Below are 24,043 nucleotides of genomic sequence, written 5' to 3'. Positions count from 1 at the left end.
GCATTTATTTATCTGGGAGCAGACCCCACCAAACACAGGGCAACTTCCCTGTAAATGCTACATACCTGAAGGAGTGTCTCCACCCCCGTTGTTCAGCCCGGACACTGAGGTTCAGTGCCGAGGATGTTCTGGCGATTCTCTCACTGTGAGAAGCCAAGTTACAGGGAACCAGGCAGAGGGCCTTCTCGTAGTGGCACCCGCCCTGTGGAACGCCCTCCCACCAGATGTCAAAGAGAAAAACAACCACCAGTCTTTTAGAAGACACCTGAAGGCAGCCCTGTTTAGGGAAGCTTTTAATGTTTAATAGACTATTGTATTTTAATGTTCTGTTGGAAGCCGCCCAGAGTGGCTGGGGAAACCCAGCCAGATAGGCAGGGTATAAATAATAAATTCTTATTATTATTACATGCTGTCCCAATCTCGGAGTGGCAAGAGACTCCAGAGGCTCCAAGACCTTAGCCAGGTTCATTTTCCTTGGGATGAAGGTCAGCAGAGACTGGGGTATCTTTAGAAAAGAGGGTTTCATTTACTCTTATACACAACCTGACCAAAGGATGAAGGGGCTCACAGCCCTAACACCCCAAGCAGGTCTTGCTTCTCCAGCAGCCGCAGCTTCGGATCCAGCACAGAGGAAGCTGGTCTCTGTGTCTCCAGCTGCCAGCCACCTTTCAGCTCAACTCACCCACACTAAAATCTGGCTATTGTTCTCCTGCTGGGGGGGTGGAGGGAAAGGCCCACCCGTTCCTTCTATAGCACAGAGCAACGTCTTCCAGTTACAGATGGGTAGCCGTGTTGGTCTGCCATAGTCGAAATAAAAAAATTCCTTCCTGTAGCACCTTAAAGACCAACTAAGTTAGTTCTTGGTATAAGCTTTCGTGTGCATGCACACTTCTTCAGATACACTGAAACAGAAGTTACCAGATCCTTCTATATATTGAGAAGGTGGGGAGGGGTATTACTTAGAAGGGTGGTGGGAATCGGAGATTGGCAGATAGCTGAGATGAGCCTGTTGACGACTCTTAACGACTGTAATAGGTCTTACAGGAAAAGGCAAGGGGTGAGAAGGTGAGAAATGGCTTAGTCATGTATAATGAGATAAGAATCCGATGTCTCTGTTCAGACCAGGTTTCTCCATTGTTTTAAGTTTGGTAATGAGTTGTAATTCAGCAGCTTCTCTTTCCAGTCTATTTCTGAAATTCCTTTGTAGTAAAACAGCTACTTTGAGATAACGTCTTCCGTTATGCTTATTGTGATGCTTAACCAGCCAGCCAAATGCATCACCTAGACAAAGCAGCTGGTTTTGCAAGCTTGCTCTCACACATTTTACCCCAATACAGGATCCCAAGAACTGGAAGGGACTCAGGGTGTCATCAAGACTGACCCCCACAACTCAGAGCATAAGCATGTGCAGGACTGCATTGCAAGTATTTGGGCAAAGAGCTTCAGTGTAAAGCCTCTGCTCTGTCCCTGAGCTTCAACCTTTCCCTCTGCTGGCCAAGCTCCTACCCCTGCCTAGCCATGAAGCTCACTGGGCGGCCAAGGCCCCCTCACCTGCTTCAGGGCTGCTGAGAGGTCATCAAGTGGGGTGGGATTGGGGGGTTGGAAGTGGCAGTTGCATGGGGCTCTTTTGCTTTCTGACAAATCATATTCTGCCAGTGCCAGGTAGAGCCATTGTTGCTACCAACCCTTCAGAGTTTGCTCACCTGGACAGGTGGACCCCAGCAGATGGGTTGGCAAGGTTTTTCTCTTTAGGCAAACCCTGCGTCTGGCCTGGTTTAATCCAGAACCCAGTCTAAGGCTCAGAAGCTGCTTCAAGTGCTTGGCTTTCACTCTGGAATATGTCTGGTGACAGTGAAGAAGGGGTTATAATCATAAAGCCATAGAATGGTAGAGTGGAGAGGTACCCCAAGCGTCATCCAGGCCAACCCCCTGCACTGCAGGAATCACAGTTCAAGAATCCTTGACGGGTGGCTGAAGTGAAGGCAGGAGGCAGGAGTTGGTAATGCAGGTGAACTGTGCATAAGCAAGCTGCCAGCTAGCTCTGCCGAGGCTCTTTTTATTAGCACAATATGCAAAACCAGTCAGATACATTTTGGGCTGTGACCTTTACACATCTTCCAATCCCGAGATCGTGGGGTGGTACAAAGTTATTTTGGCACCTGTTTCCACCACATCACTTTCCCCCTGAACAGTGTATGAAGAAGGAGACAAAGGTCACAAACAGGGCACAGCAGACCACTAAGAGAGCAAAAGGTTAGATAGAGGGCATGATGTTCAGACAGCTGTGGTTTGTCTGTGGGTGGATGTGTGCTCCACACCCGAAGGTCACGAGGTCAGACAGCTGTGGCTTGTCTGCGGGTGGAAGTGTGGTCCACACCTGGCGGCCATTCCTTCAGGTGGCCACCCAACCTCTGCTTAAAAACCTCAAAGGAAGGAGATGTTAAGCATTAGTCATTGTCTGGAAAGCACATTGTCTGTTGTTCTGTGTATTCATTTGACCACAGGGTGATGTTGGCGTCCTAGCAGCTGGTTGGCCCATGATGCTCACCCTCAATGACAGCAAGTGCAGGCAGCCTACCTCATTCCTTCTGGCAGGCATCTCTGGCCCTGGGGCTGGACCTCAGCCCTGGCTCTACGTCCCATTCTGCTTCATGTACCTTGTTGCACTTGTCGGCAACAGCCTGATCCTCGCCGTGATCAAGCTGCATCCAACACTTCATGAGCCCATGTACCTGTTCCTCTCCATGCTGTCCCTGGCAGACATCGGCCTGTCCATCTCCACCTTGCCAACGATGCTCCAGGTGTACGCCTTGGGCTCCAGGGAGGTGGCCGCTGACTCCTGCCTCACCCAGCTCTTCTTCATCCACACCTTCTCCATCCTGGAGTCCTCTGTCTTGCTGGCCATGGCCTTCGACCGCTATGTCGCGATACGGCACCCTCTGAGGTACGTCTCAATGTTGACCAGAGCATGGGTCGGTTGCATCGGTTTGGCCATCGTCATCCGGGGAGTTGGGCTGCACATCCCAGCTCCCATCCTCTTGAGGAGGTTGCCCTTCTGCGAAAGCCACCAGCTCTCTCACTCTTACTGCTTGCACCCGGACGTGATGAAGCTGGCCAGTGCTGACACCTCCCTCAACAGCAGCTACGGCCTCTTTGTCCTCCTCTCCACCCTGGGACTGGACTCCTTGCTCATCGTTGTCTCCTACACCTTGATCCTCAGAACCGTGCTGAGCATTGCCTCCTGGAAGGAGCGAGCCAAGGCCCTCAACACCTGCGTCTCCCACTTCTGTGCGGTCCTTCTCTTCTACACTCCCCTCATCAGCCTCTCCATGATCCACCGCTTCTGGAGGAAGGCTCCCCACCACACCCACATTTTCCTGTCCTACCTCCACTTCCTGGTCCCTCCGATGCTGAACCCCATCGTCTATGCCCTGAAAACCCAGCAGGTGCGTAAGGAGATAATCTGGGTGTTCCATCAAAGCACCCTGAGGAAGAGGGGGATGGAGAGGCGGCGGAGGTGACTCCCTTGCAGTGCGTCAGTTTGGATGTGAAGGAATGGGTTTCTGTGTAGCAAGTTTAAAACTGACTCAACCCCCCCTTTTGTTCTTTCAAAAGAGAGCACTTTTAAATGCGTAAAACTTGAACTGTTGAGCAAAACCATAATAAGGACACAACTGCATAAACAGTTCTGTCCTTTATCAGGACAGGCAAGGGATGGCCTTGGCTCCCCAGGGGAACAACGAGAACACGTCAGAACTTTATCTTATGTGCTGACCACAAAATACGCACAAGACCAATGTCCGGGGAAAACGCCAAAAGCGTGTTCCCGGAGATCATGACGTCTTCCCAGGTAAGAGTAGGAAGAGGAAGATCCTTTTATGGTCAGAAGTACAGGAAGGAAGATCCTTTTATGGTTGAGAGTACCAGAGCAGGAACATATGTGATGTCAACCTACGTATACAAGTTGACGTGGCTGGGGAAGGGGGAGAGGGTGCCTGGAGGGTATATAAACTGCATGAAACCTGTCATTTCTTTGGACTTGCTGTGGACTTGCAGGTGCCTTCTGCTATCCGGAGAGCAGAATAAACTCTTTCTTTGAAGCAACCTTGGTGTCATTTTGACTTCCTTCCTCCTGTCCCAGAGCAACGCAGACCCAATCGGTGAACTCCAATAAGGCTACAGATGGTCTGCAATGGACCCTTTCTCCTTCCTTGGCTCACAGCATCTGACCATGGCCCATCTGGTCCAGCAGCCTGTCTTCCCAGTGGCCAGCCAGATGTCTTCTCCCAGCCCATGGCCTTCTAGGAGAGGCTTGACCCCTCTCGGCTAAACTGGGCCATCTGGGCCAGAAGAGGGAACCACGAGGCAGGCGGAGACCAGGGATGCATGGCAGAACTTTATCTTGGGATGTTTTATGGAACACAATTCATAAACAGATAAACAAAATAAACATTTTCTTCTATGGTGGTCCTCCTAGTTCTTTCTATTTCTGCAGTTCAGAGGCGAGTATGGATACTTCCGTAGCCAAAATAGTGCCCAAGAAAGAGGTACCAGCAGGTTCAGGGAGGGGTTAGGGTTAGGAGTGCAACACACACACACACACACACACACACACACACACACACACTATCCAGAAGCCTTTACTTTATTCAACATATTGGTTTGTTCAGTGATTTCTGTCCTGCCCATTCTGAAGCTAAGCTCATTACTTAGACATGGTGTTGTTCCTATATTTATAAGAACATAAGAAGAGGCTGCTGGATCAGGCCAAAGGGCGCACATCTAGTTTAGTATCCTGTTCTCACCAGTGGGAAATCTGCAAGTGGGATTAGAGCAGAAGATTCTTCATGATTACTTTCTCTATGTTTTTAGTTGTTCTTATTATTACCTGTAAGACTCCTTTGGTCTCTGACAGGGAAAACGGCAGGGTATAAATAAATATATAATAATAACAATTTTGGCTTTTGACTTAAAATCCCTTCAGGTACATGGTTCCCATCCCACCATAACGCCCTTGCAAACCACATAAACAGCATGGGAAACTGCCTGGTGCCAGAACAGACCGCTTGCCTCTCTCGCCTTCGGTGTGGCTCTCCCTAGGGCCCTGGGAGAAGTTGTGGGCATGCCTGTTGGATCAGGACCAGGGGTGGGAGGAGCTTGAGGAGTCATCAGCTGATGATCCGGGGGGGGCCCAGTGGGTGGGGGGTGAGCATGACCGTATCTGGGAATGGGTGGAGGGTTCCCCTTCAAGGTCAGTGGGTGAGACCACCCAAGGCAGCCTTGCTTCCAGTCCAGCACTCATCCTTCGCTGGAGTAAACCACTGTTTGGCGAGGCAAACCATAAGGGGAAGCTTCCCTGGGAATAGCTCAGAATAATTCCTTGTGTTTGAATTGAGTGTTACTCCCTGGCCACTTCAGGAGTCAAGAGATTGAAGGAGGCACCTGTTCAGTGAAGTTGCTCCTGGGAGCACATAATTAATGGCACAGGCAGAACATCAGCTGCCTTGTTCCAGACACCCAGGTTCCCCCCCCCCTGTGCTATTGTCAGGGGCTCCTGGTCTGCATCGCCACAATTACCTCCATCAAGTTAATTCAGGCAGAGAGCATGTCGTTCTTCTGGGAACCAAATCTTGCAAGGAAAGACACACAATGGAAAGGGGGAAAGAATGGCATTCTTCCCAGGCAGATTAGACAACATGGCCTTCTCTCAGCTACCTGGAATGGAGAAGAGGTGGAGAACTCAAGCCATGGAAGTCTCCGCATTGTCCTTGGTCCTCAGAGAGCCATAGTTAGGCTCTTCTACAGCAACTTAGCAGAACCATGGAAAGTGCCTTCCTGGCTCCAGTGAAGACTTCATCTAGGCCACTCCTGGAGCAGGCAAGGAGGGAGGCTGAAGTCAAGGAGATTAGGATCTCTCCATCCTCTTCATCGAAGATATTATTTTATTCTTGGAGAAGGGGTTGCAGTAGAGGATCGGATCTGCATGGATACACTTGATGAACCCCATTATCTACAGCATCAAAACAAAGCAAATCTACAGCAGGATCCTCAGAATGTTCAAGAATGCCCAAAGAATTTAGTTATTTGTAGAATCACAGAATCATAGATTTATAGAGTTGGAAGGGGTGCTGGACATCCAATGCCCTGCAAGGCATCTCAGCTAAAGCATCTCTGGCAGATGGCCATCTATCCTCTGCTCAAAAACCTCCAATGAAGGCGACTCCACCACCTTTCAAGGGATTTTGTTCCGCTGTCAAAAGCTTGTACCATCAGAAATTTCTTCCTGATGTTTAGTTGGAGTCTCCTTTCTTGCAACTTGAAACTATTGGTTTGGTTCTACCCTCCGGAGCCAGAGAAAATGAGCCTGCTCCATCCTCCATGTGACAGCCCTTCAGATAGTTAAAGATGGCTTTCATATCTCCTCTCCTTCTCCTTCTTTTAGCTTTTTATTTATACTTTTCAAATTTATACATTTCATTAGTTTTACAATCAATTTAACATTTCAAATTTTGACTTCCTTCCCCCTCTTTCTGCAGTTCCTTAAATTTATTTTTTAATATCTTCTGCACATCCAAATTCCTTTAACTTGGTCATTTAATTATCTACCATAAATATATACTCTTTTAAAACTGCAGGTTATTGCAACAATCCTGCCAATGTTTTTATCTGTTTACAATTTATCTGTAAATAGTCAATTAACCATTTCCATTCTTCTGGTAAGTTTCGCTATTTCTGCATATTCCATAAGTTTTTTGTATCCTTTCTTTCTTTCCCAGTTCCCTCTCCTTTCCTTCTTCAGGCTAAACTTACCCAGCTCTCTCAACTGTTCCTCATAAGGCTTGGTTTCCAGACCCTTGATCTTCTTGGTTGCCCTCCTCTGCACAAGTTCCAGCTTGTTACTAGATTTTGTTTCAGTATGTTTAGACCCTGTCTTTCTTACGACACAGAACCCATGTTCCCTGGTGGTCACCCATCGAGGTGTTGAGCAGATCCAGACCTGCTTAGCTTCTGCAAGGAGGTGGCCCCCTGATCCTTCAGACCAGTCCCTGGAAACATTCAGCCAAGGAAAGGCCAAGGGAGAGCAGGTCAATGCTCAGATGTCAATGTAGAACAGATGAATTTATTCCTGTTTGGTTTGATTTTGTGCCAAAAACATGGGGCAAATCCACCCTTCTTCTTGTTCTGATGCTTCCTGTTGGCAGAAATCACACTTTTGTGCTCAACTGGAGCAAGCGGCAATTTCCCGCAGATTGCTATTTGTTCCGATTTAGAACTAAAGAGTGGGTTTTCCAGGTGTAAAAAATGGTTATTTATGTATGCCACTACAGCAGCCTGTGTTATGTTAGCTCAAAAATGGAAAACAAGCGAGGTCCCAACTAAAGAAGAATGGCAACTTAAACTGATGGAATATGTGCAGCTTGCTGATCTAACATATAGAATAAGAGAACAAGAAGAACATACGTTTAAAGAAGATTGGAAAGTGTTTGCTGAATATATGGAAGGAAACAGTGTACACTTGAAAACGTTGGCATCGTTAAGATAAATTCAACAGTGTAAACAAGTCCTGATGGATGTATTAATGGAATACTGAATGGTTTAGTTTATGTAAAATACGCAGGGATTTACAGTATGCAAAATGAACCATGGAAAGAGAAGAGAAGTCGCTGACATTTTAAGGATGTTTAATGAATATTTTAAATTGTAAAATAGAAAACTTAATAAAAATTATACACACAAAAAAGAAAAGCAGCATTTTCCATCCCTATCTCAAGCGTTTCGTTTGGTTGCCCGCCTCTATGGCTAACATTATTGTCTCTCTTCTGACTTCCCTAAATAAGTATCTTCTTGCCTCCTGAGCAAGATGAGCCTGCTTTTTTCTGTTGCAAACTGACATCCTGATTTGCCTCCTTTATGCTCCTCTGGCAACACTTGCTAAGAAGGCAGTGATGTTAGAAAGCCTCCCATCTCAGACAATGGTGTGAGCAGCTGGCTGGCTTTTCAGCACCCCTGAATATGACTGGGCCAGATGGGCGCCCCACAAGCCCCCTTGTCTCTACTTCCATCAAGCACCAAGGTGTGACTGTGGCAGGTGTGGTGTCTGAGTGATGGATTTAGGATTTACCAGCTTGATTTAGGAACTCTGGTAAAATTCTGCTTTGCTGGGAGCTCCGTTTGGCTGGCCAGCTTTGACAACTAGACTACAGTGGTACCTGTTGACATTTCCATTCCACCTTAAGGAACAGGTGTGTGGAATTGTTGCGTGTCACATGTCTGTTTACATTCCAGCACAGTATGCTGGGAACGTCCGTTGTGTATAGCTTTTGCTTTTTGCTGTTCTCTCTGAGATGACATGAGAGAGAGATGACATGTTTCTTTGTCCTGATTTATGATCAATAAATCCATAGCTGTAGTATGCTTCCACAAGCCTCACGCCTATTTCGTGTGCTCAGTTCGATCTGCTGATAGTGTGCCCTGGCTTTGAAGTCCGGGTCGCTGATTTACATCGGAGCAGAAGTGATGGTCTTCTCAGCGGGACAGCTGGAAGGAGATGGCCTAGCTGGGGCTAGCCAGCTGGCCTCCCAGCCCTTGGTTTGCAACTGCTTTGGATTACAACTGTTTTGGATTATAACCACATCAAACCCGGAAGTGCGTGTCCCTTTTTTTGGATTACAACCCACTTTTGGGGGGGAGGCCCCATTGGCGAAAGCGTGCCTTGGGTTACAACCTGTTTTGGTTTACAACTGGACCTCCAGAACGGATTATGGTTGTAAACCAAGGTACCACTGTAGCCACAACCAACACATGTTGGCTGGCATCCGTCTGTCTCAGGAGACAACAGAGGAGTGCACCTTTGGGAGTGAAGTCAAATTGCTGGATGGTGTGCAAATTGAATTTTAAATGCTAGGATGATTCTTATTTATTGTATATGCACTGCTGTTTTATTATTTATTAAAGTTATACTCAAGTGACAAGTCACTCACAGCTAAGCCGCTCTTAGCGTTTAGCAGCAATTTCCTATTCATTCATTCATTCACTTCACAAAATTTATACACTGCTTGAATGTAAAAATCAATCAATTTCAGAGTGATTTGCAAAGACAATAAAATAAATTATCGGTAAAAACAGTAAACTCTCAAAAACGTTGCAAATATAAAATCAGCAATAAACGAAAAGCAGATTCAAAACAAATATCAGTATTCTACATTTCTGGGTAGGCTTGTCTAAACATAAATGTGTTTAAAATATTGCAATGAAAGTATAGAATATAAAAGATAAGGAAGTGGAGGTGTGGTGGAGGGGGGGGTCAAAGGGAGGTGGTGGGAAAGCGCAGGCATGGGAAAGGTATATATTTATGTTAACAGAAATTTCTTGTTCTTGAGTGGGTGTTTTTTTTAAACTAGAAGGGTATAGTATTACTTTTTTTGTATGTTTTATGAAAACTAATAAATTTAATATTTACCTAAAATAAATAATAATAAATAATAAATAATAAACATAAATGTGTTTAGCAGGTGCCAAAAAAAGCACAGCGAAGGCGCCTGCTTGCCTGATGTCAAGAGGAAGGGAGTTTCAAAGTTCAGATGCTCCCACACTAAATGACTGGGTTCTTACAAATAAGGAACTGCTTTCATGTAGCAGTTGACTGGGCGCATAGAGGATAAGGCAAACTGGTCCCCCCTCCATAGAATCATAGAATTGCAGAGTTGGAGGGGTACCCAGGGTCATCTAGCCCAACCCCCTGCAATGCAGGGATCAAAAGCTTGAACTTGGCCCGGCAGCAAATTGGCAGCCATTGCGGATTCCAGAGCACAGGTGTTCTAGGCTGAGAAGGCCCCACTGTGGTCAGCAATCATGTTGCAGCATTCTGCCCCAATGTCTCCAGTTATGTTGCATTTGGGGGTTCCCTGATTGCTCCAATGCCTTTTTGCCCACCATGTGGGCAAGGACGCCCCTCCAGCGCCTGCAGTGCCTTCAGTACAAGTCTTTCCTCTTCCAAAACTTGCGGAACACTCTGTTGCAGATCTCCTTGGTCTTGACCCCGTAGACAATGGGGTTGAGGGTAGGGGGCAGCAGCAGGTAGAGGTTAGCCAGGAGGATGCGGGCATGTGGAGGCACCTTGTGGCCAAAGCGGTGTGTCAGGATGGAGAAGAGTTCCGGGACGAAGGCGATCAATATGACACAGATGTGGGAGCCGCAGGTGTTGAAGGCCTTGAGGCAAGGCTCCTTGGAGGGCAGGCGGAGGACAGCACGGAGAATCATGCCATAAGAGAGGGCGATGAGCAGCATGTTGGAGATGCCCACATAGAGGGCCACACTCTGTTGAATGGTTTCTTTACATGTAAAGGTTCATCATTGTTCCACCCGATGTGTGTGTCTTTAAGGGGCCGGAGCAAGGGCCAGAGCAAACTAACAAGACCCAGCTTTACAGCTGTGAAACATAGCAGGTGCTGCTGAGTTGTACTGATTAAACTATGTCAGCAATTGGGTAGAGTATATAAGGAGCAGCACCTAGCTCTCCCATTACCCTGGGGGATGGGTTGGTGGTTGGGTCTGGTTTGTTGATGTATTTAGTGTAAATGGAGTTTTTGTTTTTGTTATTAAAACCTTGTTTAAGTTATTTTTGAGTCCCTTTTTAATGCATGGTCTCCCCAGCAAGCTCTCTGCAGCGCTACCATACTGCAAAAAGCCAACACACTCAGCCCGTACAGGCTGTTGACCGTGACGTCAGTGCAGGCCAGCTTCACTACAGCCATGTGCTGGCAATAGGTATGGGGCACCAGGTGACTTCTGCAGAAAGGCAGCCGCCCTGCAAGGACCGGGAGCGGGGTGATGAGAGCAACCGCCCGGGCCACCACCACCACCCCAATCTTGAGGAGGACAGACTTGGTCAAAATGGCCTCATAGCGCAGCAGGGAGCATATGGCCACGTAGCGGTCAAAGGCCATGGCCACCAGGATGGTGGCCTCCATCACGGAGAAAGAGTGGATGAAGAACATCTGAGCCAGGCACCCACCGAAGCTGATCTTGCCGGCATCGAACAGGAAGGTGCAGAGCATCTTGGGCAGGGTGGCGGTCGAGATGACCAGGTCGATGGCAGCCATCATGGAGAGGAAGATGTACATGGGCTTGTGGAGGCTGGGCTCCGTCTTGATGATGACTAAGATGGTGCCGTTGCCCAAGATGGTGATGAGGTACATGGAAGAGAGGGGGATGGAGAGCCAGTGCTGAGCACTTTCCAGCCCTGGGATTCCCAGCAGGATGAACGAGGAGGGGTTGGCCTGGGAACTGCAGTTGGAAGCACACATGATGCTCTTGTTGGAGAAATCAGGTCATCATCACTGAGCATGCTTCCTGGAGGAGAAGGAAGGAGAGAGAACTTCTGTGAGGAACATCGTAGGAGCATTGAAACTGCCTCCCACCAAGTCAAAAGATCCCAAGAGGAGCCTGCTGAACCAGGACAATGGCACATCATCTTCTCACAGTGGCCAGCCAGATGATGAACTTATCTAATCCTCGTTTAAAGCCATCCAAGTTGGTGGCCATTACTGCCTTTTGCAGTATACTATGCTATGTGCTATGTATGTATGTGCTATGTACTATGTATGGAAGTGAGAGCTGGACCATCAAGAAGGCTGATCGCCAAAGAATTGATACTTTTGAATTCTGGTGCTGGAAGAGACTCTTGAGAGTCCCATGGACTGCAAGAAGATCAAACCTCTCCATTCTGAAGGAAATCAGCCCTGAGTGCTCACTGGAAGGACAGATCCTGAAGCTGAGGCTTCAATACTTTGGCCACCTCATGAGAAGAGAAGACTTCCTGGGAAAGACCCTGATGTTGGAAAAGATGGAGGGCACAAGGAGAAGGGGACGACAGAGGACGAGATGGATGGACAGTGTTCTCGAAGCTACCAGCATGAGTTTGACCAAACTGCAGGAGGCAGTGGAAAACAGGAGTGCCTGGCGTGCTCTGGTCCATGGGGTCACGAAGAGTCGGACACGACTAAACGACTAAACAACAACAACAACATGTGTGAAGAAGGACTTTCTCTTATCCGTCCAGACTTTTCCAGTATTCTCCATCACTGGATGTCCACGAATTCTAGGGTGAGACCATTTATTTCTCTAGGTCAGGATTATCTACCACACTGATCTGCCTTTGGCTCTCCAGGGCTTCAGAGACTGGTCTTTTCGTGGAGATGATGCCAGGGACAGAACCCAGGACCTTTTGGAGCCACTGAGCTGTGACATGTGCCATCAGAACCTGCCTGGAGAAACAGGAACTGTGGAACTCAAAGCAACAATTTGACCCTTAAAAGCTACACCAGTCTTCCAGCTTCTTTTGTACAGGAGGGGACAAAACTGCTGGGGGGGGGGGGCTTAAGTCATAGAACCATAGAATTGTAGGGCTGGAAGGACCTCAACCCTTCAATGCAGGACTGTGTGAGGTTGAGCCTGGTTAGGGAGGGTGTGCCCTTCAGCCGTCTCCTTTGGCCTCTGAGTTGGCATGCCGTGATGAGGGGGCTTTCCTGGGGCAACAGATGGATAGAAGATAAAGTCCCTACCAGAGAAGAATGGCAGTTCAAGTTGATGAATTATGCCAAAATGGCTAAAACAACCAGAAGAATCAGAAATCAGAAAGACCAAAATTTTAATAAGGAATGGGGTAAATTCATAACTTATCTTAAAACCCATTGTAAACAGTTAAAATCGTTAGTAGGGTTGGAATATCACTTGTAGTTTAATGGACACAGTGGAGAGGTAAAAGATTTGGATTATTATAAAAGATGAAGGAGGAAGTTATTAACAATAGGACCCACCAAGAGGAAGAGGGGAGTCCAGAAGATTCTCTGGAATCTCGTTTCTATGTTGTATGTTGTATATGGGACTGTAAAAATTTCAACTGAAAAACCAAATAAATAAATTTATATATATAAAAGAGAAGCAGATGGGTGAAGAAGGCAAGCAGGGTCCAGTCTCCAGAGCACCCCAACAAGCTAAAGGAACATCAAAGGTGCTTGGCAGTGGAACACAGTCCCTTGGGAGGTGGTGGACTCTCTTTCCTTGAAGGTTTCTAAGCAGAGGTTGGATGGCCATCTGCCATGGATGCTGTAGCTGGGATCCCTGCATTGCAGGGGGTAGGACTAGATGACCCTCGGGGTCCCTTCCAACCCTACAGTTCTGTGATTCATCCACCAAGGGTGCTGATTTTGCTGCAGGACATGCAACCATAAAACAGGAGCTTTGTTTCTCGAGTCTTGAAAGGGTGAGTGCCGAGACTTCCGGGTTAGCGCCATCGGCAATGGCGGAGTTCCTCTGACCGAGAGGAACCCGCTCCGTGAAAATCTGGTCTTGCCGCGGCGGTGAAGGCCCTCTAAAAATCCCAGGCGGAGGAAGCCTTGGAATGTGGGATTCGGCTGACACCAGGAGTGCCTCCCCTACTCACAGGGAAACCCTTTTTTGGGGATCCGAAGCGACGTGGGGTGAGTGGCGCGGTGTTTTGAATCAATCGCTACAAGAAGAAGATCTGCAGAAGGGACATGGAAAAGACTTAAGAGCCTCGGATATAAGATCACCAGGTTGATGGACTAGATGGAATGGACAAGAAGGACTGACAAAACCCAAGACCAGGAAGAAGAGACGTTGGATGAAAATTGGAAGAAAGTTTTTTTTTTTAGTTTTTTTTTTGAGAATTAGTGTAAAATTAATGAGTATTAGGAAAAACGTTGGAATGAAACTATTTGGCTTTAGTAGAAATGATATAAAGAGTTATGTACATTAAGTTTTAAGTTTTAAGGTTTTTTTTTATGGCAAGATAAGGTTAAATAAATTAAGGTAAATTGAATGACAGAATATAGTGAAAGATGGAAAGGATTTGTTGAGTTAATTAAAAGGTTAGATCGTTAAGATAAATTATATAACAAAAATTGAGAAAGATGGAAAGAATTTGCTGAAACAATTAATTAAATTAGAATACAAAAAGGGAGGTGTGAGGAGGTCGATGAAACAAGTAAATGAAAGAGAAAGATATGGAACATTGGATGTGTGTTTCAATGTTATTGTGTTTTTTTGCTGTATTGTTGTATTGTTTTTTATGCTTTTCTTTTTATGTATTGTAATGTATGCTTTGTTAAATTTTTTGTTGTTTTCTTTTTCTCTTTTTCTGTAATTCTTAAACTCTTAATAAATATCATTTTTTTAAAAATGAAAGGGTGAGTGCCAATGTTAGCTTCCCATCATACTCAAATTCAAATCAGTGTTGGTTCTAGGCTGTCACAAACTATTTTGCAAAGGGATCTAAGCACAGAGCAGAAGTTCAAATCTGCACAATTAAAGTGGCTCAAAGCTCCTGGTTGCCTTAGTACAACAAATCCTTCATCTTTCAATGGCTTTTTATAAGGAAATGCCCTTAGAATGAACAAATGATTAACAGGAAGACCCCGCAGGCAAATCAGGATGAATGTTCTGTTGGGGTTTTTGACTATGTGCCATTCTGTGCAGCTCACACAGAGTTAATTAAGTGTTCTGCCTGGAGATATGAGACCTTGGATACAGCTCTACCATTGGTTGAGGTCTCAAACAGGCATGATGACTTATGACCTTACTGACTGGGTTAGTTTGTTGGTCAGTGTGGTGTACTGAGTTCTGGAGTTTGTTAAGAGAGAGCTAGTTAAGATCCGTTTCTGTTCTTGCATATAGTAACTTGTAGAGTCTGCTGTAAATAATAAACACCTCTAAGTAACCAAGTTACTAGTAGCAGTGTCTTATTCCTGTTTCGTCCATCCTGTCTGCAAATGATTGCTTTCTGGAACTCTGAGTATGCTCTGCTAAGGTCTGGCTAAGGTCCTGCAACAGGTCAAAGTTGCGAAACACCAATATGTTCAGCAAAGAACAGGCATCAGCTAACCAGCAGAGCAGGAGGAACGTTCAATAGCCAGGTTGTCTGGAGGAGACCTGGGAGTCAGCTAAGGCCATTTTGCTTGCATATTGCCTGGTTTTGCTAAGCAGAGAGTACGGGCCCGAGAACCTAAGAAGATCTTGTCAGATCAGGCCTGTGGGGGCCAATCTTGCCCAGGGTCCTGCTCTCACACTGGCCAACCAGATGCCAAGTATGGGAAACCTGCAAGCAGGATTCAAGCAGAAGAGCTCTCTCCCCTCCTGTGGTTTCAGCATCTGGGCTCCAGAATCACGGCTGCCTGTGGAAGCAGAGCAGAGCCATCCTGTCTAGTATCCACGTATAGCCCTCTCCTCCTCCACGAACCTGTCTAATCCTCTTTTAAAGCCACCCAAGTCGGAGGCCATCATTGCCTCCTGTGTAAGGGAGTTCCATAGTTTAACTACATACTGCAGGAAGAAGGACTTTCTATTATCTGGGTTTGTTTGTTTGTTTTAAATCTGCTTTCTCTCTTTAATATGCAGCCAGAATTGGATTCTCCAAGACAAACACCCAGATAGGATCTTGCTGTTGTGACTGAGGCCATCAAAAAGGGATCTGGTGGCATCCCACTCACTTTGCAGGGGATGCTGCAGTAACAAACATGGTTTCAAACTATCCTGGTTGCTAATCCTCACCCCCACCCCTCTGGCTCCTTACCGCAATTTCTGGCTGGATGTTCTGGACTCCACCTTCAGCCGAAGCCCCGCTCAGACAAGCCATCGGCACCCCAGTGTCACAACTGTAGCAAACCTGATTCTGCCAGAACCTGGAGGAAAGCCAGGAAATATTTATGGGCTGCGGTGTGATCTTCAGGGATCACTAATTGGTTGGGAGCTTTCTGACCGCTCCATGGTGCCTCTCCAAGGGGAATGGATGGACCTGGAGAAGAAAGAGAAGTCTCTTCTGGCACTCATGGCAAGGGGTGCAGACAGGATTTATGTTGCAGGGGGTGGGCAGGACACCCACCTATCACCATCCTCTATCAGGTTCTGTATAGCAGATTTGGAATAAAATGTCTCAGCAACAGTTGTTTTAAATTGCTTTCCTTGGACCCCAAATTCTCAGAAAAACCTGTCAATATCTTTCTACAATTTCTACTTTTAGTTAAGTATTTTTATTTACTTACTTGATTGGGGATGGGAGCAGCTGCTGCCCCTTGGCTATGCCCAAGCCCATGCTTGTGGTTCTTTTAATAAAGTGCTTCAACCACACAAAGGCTTCAACCTTGAGACTAGATTCCCTCTGCTCAAACTTCCCACATTTGCAGTGAAATAGCTAAAAATTATTCTAAACTAGCCTTTCCTTTTAAGAGCTTTTCTCTGCCCCTCCAATACACCCTCAGCATGTAGATGAACTCCAGGATAGAGCAGCTTTGCCCAGGGCTTTTTCCCTAGAAAAATAGGTACCGGTACTCAACTGTGAAGTTGCTACAGTAAGTGCTACACTTTTTGACAACCAGGAAAAAGAGGTGCTGGTACTGTGTACCCCTGAGTACCCCCTGGAAAAAAAGGACTGGCTTTGCCTGGTTCACTGTGTAGTCGCAGCTACAAAATGCTACCAAATAAACAGATAGGCAAGATAAGGTAAAAGGTAAAGGACCCCTGGACAGTTAAGTCCAGTTGAATTTGACTGTGGAGTGTGGCACTCATCTCCGTTTTCAGGCCCAGGGAACCGACATTTGTCTGCAGTCAGTTTTCTGGGTCATGTGGCCAGCAGGACTGAACTGCTGCTGATGTACAGAGAACCATGATGAGTCCCAGAGTACATGGAAATGCCATTTATCCTCCCACCACAGTGGTACCTACAGTGGTACCTCAGGTTAAGAACTTAATTCGTTCCAGAGGTCCATTCTTAACCTGAAACTGTTCTTAACCTGAAGCACCACTTTAGCTAATGGGGCCTCTTGCTGCCGCCACGCCACCGGAGCACGATTTCTGTTCTCATCCTGAAGCAAAGTTCTTAACCCAAGGTACTATTTCTGGGTTAGCGGAGTCTGTAACCTGAAGCGTATCTAACCTGAAGCGTATCTAACCTGAGGTACCACTGTATTTGTCTACTCACACTGGTATGCTTTCAAATTGCTAGGTTGGCAGCAGATGGGACAGGGCAATGGGAGCTCTCCCCATTGCGGGGATTCGAACTGCTGACCTTACGATCTGCAAGCCCAAGAGGTTCCCCCATCCAGGGGACAGTTTCCTGCACCTGCTGAAGCTTAGAAAGTGAACATTTGGGGGAACTGAGAGTTTCACACAACACCCACCTGACCCATAAGCGATGCTGTGTTACTAAATGGCCAGGAGTCCAGGCCCTGAAGGAAACCCTCACCAAATCTTGAGAAGGTCCACCACTGGCAGGCAACCCTCACCCAGTTGTGTGGAATGAAGCCCATCACCATTTCTCCTCTTCCTCTACCCACTGTGTCCACATGAGCTTCACTTAGCTGTGGGTGGGTGGCATTCAAGTACCATATTTTTCGCTCCATAAGACGCACCTTTTTCTTCCTAAAAAGTAAGGGGAAATGTCTGTGCGTCTTCTGGAGCGAATGTGTGGTCCCTGGAGCCGAATTGCCCAGGGGCAAAAAGAAGATCATGCTGTTTCTTTTGAAAGAGGGAAGTAGGTGTTGAAACAAAGCCTGATTGTTTGCCAATCAGGGAGAGAGATAAGGGATGCTAGAGATAAAGGAGGCTGCCTGGGAGGGGGGAGGAAAAGACAGCAAACTTGCAAAGGGGGAAACAGGAAGACTAAAGCAACAAGGAGAGAAATTAGAAGAGAAGGAGGAGCAAAAAGCTGCTCCAGCTAAGGAAAAGACATTAAGGCAAACAAGAGGGAAGGGAGTGTTGAAAGGAAGCAGCTGATCGGTGGAATCAGGAGAGAGATAAGGGACGCTAGCGGAGGCTGCCTGGGAGAGGGGAGGTAAAAGCCCATGGATCCTCAGGATTTTTGCATTGGGTCACCCTAAATTCACCATCAGATCACATAGCATGTCCATGGCTACAGCCTGCACCAAAAAACTCAGGCATCCACTGTTTCCTGGGGCTGCAATGGTGCAAAAATGTGTTTACAAAGCATGGATCCACAGGGATCCTGAGGAGTTTTGCATTGGGTCACCCCAAATTTACCATCAGATCACATCTGTGGCCACAGCATGAACCACGAAAATCATACATCCACTGTTTTGTTCAGAATTTTTTTTTCTTGTTTTCTCCTCTAAAAACTAGGAGCGTCTTATGGTCAGGTGCGTATTATGGAGCAAAAAATATGGTACTTTTAGTAGCAAATCAGCCACAGCAACGAAAGAACCCAGGATAAAATATTAGAATCATAGAATTGTAGAGTTGGAAGGGACCCAGAGGGTCTTCTGGTCCAACTCCCTGCAAGAATATGCATCTATCCTACATGGGGGTTAAATTTGCAACCTTGGCATTATCAACAGCACACTCTCACCAGCTGGACTATCCAGGCTGTTTAATCTTGTATTTATTTAGAGAAGGCAGAAGAAATATGATAACATTAGACATAGAGGGAAACAACCCAACAAAAATAGCAAACCAACCTGTACAACTCTGAGTCAGAGAGGGAAAACGCTGTTTTTCTACAGTGCGTGGCACAATATTGATGAATCGATATTGGTCACAGTGAGTTGAGTGACTGGCTCTCTCTTGGACTTCCCCTTTATGAATGGTCCCAGGATCTTGCCTGAAGGACCATGAGGTCACCGCCTTGCTGGAGCAAAGCATGTCAGTGACTGGTCAGTGGCAGGATGGGAACATCATGAATGCCACATTGGGTTCCATGATGGGGAAAAAGGAGGATACAAACATAGGAAAATAAAATGAAACCATCAGTCCATCAACTGACAAATCCTTCAGGAGTTCCTGACCATTCTGAGGATTCTGCTGTAGATCTGCTTTGTTTTGATGCTGTAGATGATGGGGTTCATCAAGGGTGGCAGGAGGATGTAGACATTACCCATGATGACGTGGAGTAGGGCAGGTGCATGCTGTCCAAACCGGTGTACGATGGAGAGCCCAAGCACCGGGACGTAGAAGACCAGGACAGCACAGATGTGGGAGACGCAGGTGCCCAGGGCCTTATGGTGGCCCTGGTTGTCAGAGGCCATGCCCAGGACAGTCCTCAGGATCAGGCTGTAGGAGATGAGGATGAAGAGCAGGTCAGAACCCATGGTGAGGAGGATGAGGATGAGGGCATAGAAGCTGTTGAATGTTGTATTGGCACATGCCACACGAATGGTGTCCTGGTGAAGACAGTATGAGTGGGAAAGGACAGCATTAGGGCAGTAGGGGAATGTCAAGAGGAAAGGCACAGGAGGCAGTAGGAACAAGGTGCTCCTTAGCAGGAGGACCAGCCCAATTCTGGCCACTCTACTGGAGTTCAGCAGCGCTGCATACTTCAGAGGAGAACAGATGGCCAGGAATCGGTCCAGGGCCATGGCAAAGAGCACAGCTGACTCCATGAAGGAGAAGGAGTGGATGATGAAGAGCTGAGCTACGCAGGCTTCCTTGCTGATCTTCTTCAGCTGGAACCAGAGGACGCCCAGCACTGTGGGCACCGTGGCGAGGCAGAGACCCAAATCAGTGGTAGCCAGCATGGCCAGGAAGTAGTACATGGGCTGGTGCAGACTGGGCTCCGTCCTTATGATGTAGAGGATGGTGCAGTTTCCTAGGATGGCTGCCAGGTAGATGGAAAAGATGGGGATCCCGATCCAGCCATGAACCGCCTCCAGCCCAGGGAAGCCCCTCAGGGCAAGCACTGTGGTGCTCAGGTTGGCGGAGGTATCCTGCACCATGGTGAACCCTGGCTACTATTTTTCACTTCCAGGATCTCTCACACAGAAATGGAGCATTTGGAGGACATGATCAGTTGTCATCTTTGAGGATGGAAGGCAAGGAAGAATTCCTGTAGAAATCTAAGCTGTGCCCTAAGCAGAAGATGTCTGCCATTCAGGAGTGGAAAGTATTGGAACACAGGAAGCTGTAATAAACTGAGTTGGACCATTGGTCCATGTAGCTCAAAATTGGCTACACTGACTTGCAGCCAATCTCCAGGATTTTGAGATAGGGGACATTCACATCTATACCTGGAAATGCTGGACAATGACCTTGAGACTTCCTGCATGCAAAGCAGACACTCTAATACTGACTCTTCTTCAAGAATAAAAGGATACCTTGCAGTGAAGCGGATGGAGAAATCCTGGTCTCCTTGACCCAAGTCTCCCTGCTTGAGAGTTTCAGGGGATGGACGAGGGGCCTGGGGGTGATGTTTGCTGGGTCCAGGAAGTCTCTTCTCTTGGATGCTGCTAAGATGCTGTGGAAGAGCCTCCTTGTGGCTCTATTAATAAAGTGCTTCAACTCCACAGAGGCTTTGCAATGACCAGAGTCCCTCTGCTTAAACTTCCCACACTTGCAGTGAGATAGCTAAAAATTACTCTAAACTAGCCTTTCCTTTTAAGAGCTTTTCTCTCCCCCCCCCCCCGTATACCCTCAGCATGTAGATGAACTCTCTCTCTATATATATAATTTTGATTAATTTTCATAATAGCAAAAACATTACCTTAAAAGGCATAAAATAAAACATTTAAAACAACTATATATACAATTAATATTGAATCCACAGAATCGGATTACTTGATTCTTCTGACTCCCCCCGCCCCCCCGTTCCTTTATATTATTTTCATTTTCGCATGTCAATAAAATCTTTATCTATATTTACTTCCAATTTTGTACATTGTGTATAGTATTACAAGTGGGGGTTTTTTTAAAAAAAATCCTGGTAATGTATTAACTTGTGTACATTGCTTTTGTAAATATGCAATAAACAATTCCCATTCTTTTTAAAATTTGTACTATTGATTTCTAAGTTTCCTGGTTAATTTAGCAATGTCAGCATACTCCATTTACTTAATTTGCCAATCTTCTTTGGTGGGGACTTCTTCTTCTTTCCAGTGTTGGGCTAGCAATATCCGGGCAGCTGTTGTCGCATACACAAACAGATTCTTATGTTTTTTAGGTAGATCCATTCCTGTAATACCCAATAAAAGGGCTTCTGGTTTTTTAACAAAGGTTATTCTGAACATTTTTCTCAGTTCAGTATATATCATTTCCAAGAATTTTTTAATAACCTTACATTGCCATCACATATGATAATACGTACCTTCTGTTTCTTTACATTTCCAACACTTATTTCCTCCTGTTTTATACAAGCATGTAGAGGAACTCCAAGATGGAGCAGCTTTGTCCACTGCTTTTTCCCTAGAAAAATAAGTACCGGTACTCACAGTGAAGTTGCTACAGTAAGTGCCACACTTTTTGACAACCAGAAAAAGAGGTGCCGGTAACTGTGTACCCCTGAGTACCCCCTGAAAAAACCCCACTGGCTTTGCCTGGTTCACTGTGTAGTCGCAGCTACAAAATGCCACCAAATAAACATATAGGTAAAGTAAGGTAAAAGGAAAAGGACCCCTGGACAGTTAAGTCCAGTTGAAATTGACAGTGGAGTGTGGCACTCATCTCCGTTTTCAGGCCCAGGGAACCGACACTTGTCTGCAGTCAGTTTTCCGGGTCATGTGGCCAGCAGGACTGAACCACTACTGATGTACAGAGGACCATGATGAGTGCCAGAGCACAGGGAAATGCCATTTACCCTCCCACCACAGTGGTACCTATTTGTCTACTCACGCTGGTATGCTTTCAAATTGCTAGAGATGGGAGAGGGCAATGGGAGCTCACCCCATTGCGTGGATTCGAACTGCTGACCTTACGATCTGCAAGCCCAAGAGGTTCCCCTATCCGGGGCACAGTTTCCTGCACCTGCTGAAGCTTGGAAAGTGAACATTTGGGGGAACTGAGAGTTTCACACAACACCCACCTGACCCATAAGCGATGCTGTGTGACTGCAGGAGTCCAGGCCCTGAAGGAAACCCTCACCAAATCTTGAGAAGGTCCACCACTGGCAGGCAACCCTCATCCAGTTGTGTGGAATGAAGCCTATCACCACTTCTCCTCTTCCTCTACCCATTGTGTCCACGTGAGCTTCACTTAGCTGTGGGTGGGTGGCATTCAAGTACTTTTAGTAGCAAATCAGCCACAGCAACGAAAGAACCCAGGATAAAATATTAGAATCATAGAATTGTAGAGTTGGAAGGGACCCAGAGGGTCTTCTGGTCCAACTCCCTGCAAGAATATGCATCTATCCTACATGGGGGTTAAATTTGCAACCTTGGCATTATCAACAGCACACTCTCACCAGCTGGACTATCCAGGCTGTTTAATCTTGTATTTATTTAGAGAAGGCAGAAGAAATATGATAACATTAGACATAGAGGGAAACAACCCAACAAAAATAGCATCCTAACTGATACAACTCTGAGTCAGAGAGGGAAAATGCTGTTTTTCTACAGTGCGTGGCACAATATTGATGAATCGATATTGGTCACAGTGAGTTGAGTGACTGGCTCTCTCTTGGAATTCCCCTGGATGAATGGTCCCAGGATCTTGCCTGAAGGACCATGAGGCTACCACCTTGCTGGAGCAAAGCATGCCAGTGACTGGTTAGTGGCAGGATGGGAACATCATGAATGCCACATTGGGTTCCATGATGGGGGAAAAGGAGGATACAAACACAGGAAAATAAAATGAAGTAATCAATCCATGAACTGACAAATCCTTCAGGAGTTCCTGACCATTCTGAGGATTCTGCTGTAGATCTGCTTTGTTTTGATGCTGTAGATGATGGGGTTCATCAAGGGTGGCAGGAGGATGTAGACATTACCCATGATGATGTGGAGTAGGGCAGGTGCATGCTGTCCAAACCGGTGTACGATGGAGAGCCCAAGCACTGGGACGTAGAAGACCAGAACGGCACAGATGTGGGAGACGCAGGTGCTCAGGGCCTTATGGTGGCCCTGGTTATCAGAGGCCATGCCCAGGACAGTCCTCAGGATGAGGCCATAGGAGATGAGGATGAAGAGTAGGTCAGAACCCATTGTGAGGAGGATTAAGGTGAGAGCATAGAGGCTGTTGAAGGTTGTGTTTGCGCATGCCACGCGAATCATATCCTGGTGCAGACAGTAGGAATGGGAAAGGACAGCATTAGGGCAGTAGGGGAACGTCAAGAGGAGAAAGACAGGGGGCAGTATTAACAAGGTGCTCCTTAGCAGGAGGACCACTCCAATTCTGACCACTCTACTGGAGTTCAGCAGCGCTGCATACTTCAGAGGAGAACAGATGGCCAGGAATCGGTCCAGGGCCATGGCAAAGAGCACAGCTGACTCCATGAAGGAGCAGGAGTGGATGATGAAGAGCTGAGCTACACAGGCTTCCTTGCTGACCTTTTCAACCTGGAACCAGAGGATGCCCAGCACTGTGGGGGCCGTGGCAAGGCAGAGACCCAAGTCAGTGGTGGCCAGCATGGCCAGGAAGTAGTACATGGGCTGGTGTAGACTGGGCTCCGTCCGTATGACATAGAGGATGGTGCTGTTTCCTAGGACGGCTGCCAGGTAGGCAGAGAAGATTGGGATCCCAATCCAGCCATGAACCTCCTCCAGCCCAGGGAAGCCCCTCAGTGCAAGCACTGCAGTGCTCAGGTTGGAAAAAGTATCCTGTACCATGATGAACCTCGGCTACTATCTTTCACTTCCAAGATCTCTCACACAGAAATGGAGCATTGGAGGATATGATCAGTTGTCATCTTTGAGGATGAAATGCAAGGAAGAATTCCTGACTCTTCTTCAAGAATAAAAGGATAACCAGTTTGGTGTAGTGGTTAAGAGCGGTAGTCTCGTAATCTTGGGAACGGGGTTCGCGTCTCCGCTCCTCCACATGCAGCTGCTGGGTGACCTTGGGCCAGTCACAGTTCTCTGAAGCCTCTCAGCCCCACTCACCTCGCAGAGTGTTTTTTGTGGGGGAGGAAGGGAAAGGAGAATGTTAGCCGCTTTGAGACTCCTTAAAGGGAGTGAAAGGCGGGATATCAAATCCAAACTCTTCTTCTTCTTCAACTTGCAGTGAAGGGCATGGAGAAATCCTGATCTCCTTGATCCGAGTCTCCCTCCTTGAGTGTTTCAGGGGCTAGTAGAGTGGCCTGGAGGGAATC

The 24,043-nt window shown here is 46.8% G+C and overlaps 4 protein-coding genes across 20 annotated transcripts in view; 1 reads left to right on the top strand and 3 right to left on the bottom strand.

Moving 5' to 3' along the window:
- The window catches only part of LOC308475092 (uncharacterized protein), a 145,562-nt gene that overhangs the window by 24,215 nt on the left and 97,304 nt on the right, over window positions 1–24,043 (bottom strand). The window lies entirely within an intron of this gene.
- Window positions 2,541–3,522, top strand: LOC308475275 (olfactory receptor 51G2-like; the record flags this gene model as incomplete). The annotated part of the gene is made up of 1 exon (XM_081002333.1): window positions 2,541–3,522. One exon carries the CDS (start codon window positions 2,541–2,543, stop codon window positions 3,519–3,521), a length of 981 nt encoding a protein of 326 aa, XP_080858459.1. The 3' UTR covers window position 3,522.
- Window positions 9,973–19,742, bottom strand: LOC308476321 (olfactory receptor 52L1-like; the record flags this gene model as incomplete). Its single annotated transcript, XM_081003860.1, has 3 exons — window positions 9,973–10,317; window positions 10,674–11,312; window positions 18,816–19,742. 3 exons carry the CDS (start codon window positions 19,740–19,742, stop codon window positions 9,973–9,975), a joined length of 1,911 nt encoding a protein of 636 aa, XP_080859986.1.
- Window positions 22,620–23,561, bottom strand: LOC308475302 (olfactory receptor 51G1-like; the record flags this gene model as incomplete). Its single annotated transcript, XM_081002371.1, has 1 exon — window positions 22,620–23,561. One exon carries the CDS (start codon window positions 23,559–23,561, stop codon window positions 22,620–22,622), a length of 942 nt encoding a protein of 313 aa, XP_080858497.1.

The sequence above is a fragment of the Podarcis pityusensis genome (assembly GCF_964106645.2).
Source record: "Podarcis pityusensis genome assembly, chromosome: 4".
Lineage (NCBI taxonomy): Eukaryota > Metazoa > Chordata > Lepidosauria > Squamata > Lacertidae > Podarcis > Podarcis pityusensis.
The sequence above is the reverse complement of the archived record's forward strand: the minus strand, read 5'-3'. Positions and strand labels throughout refer to the sequence as shown.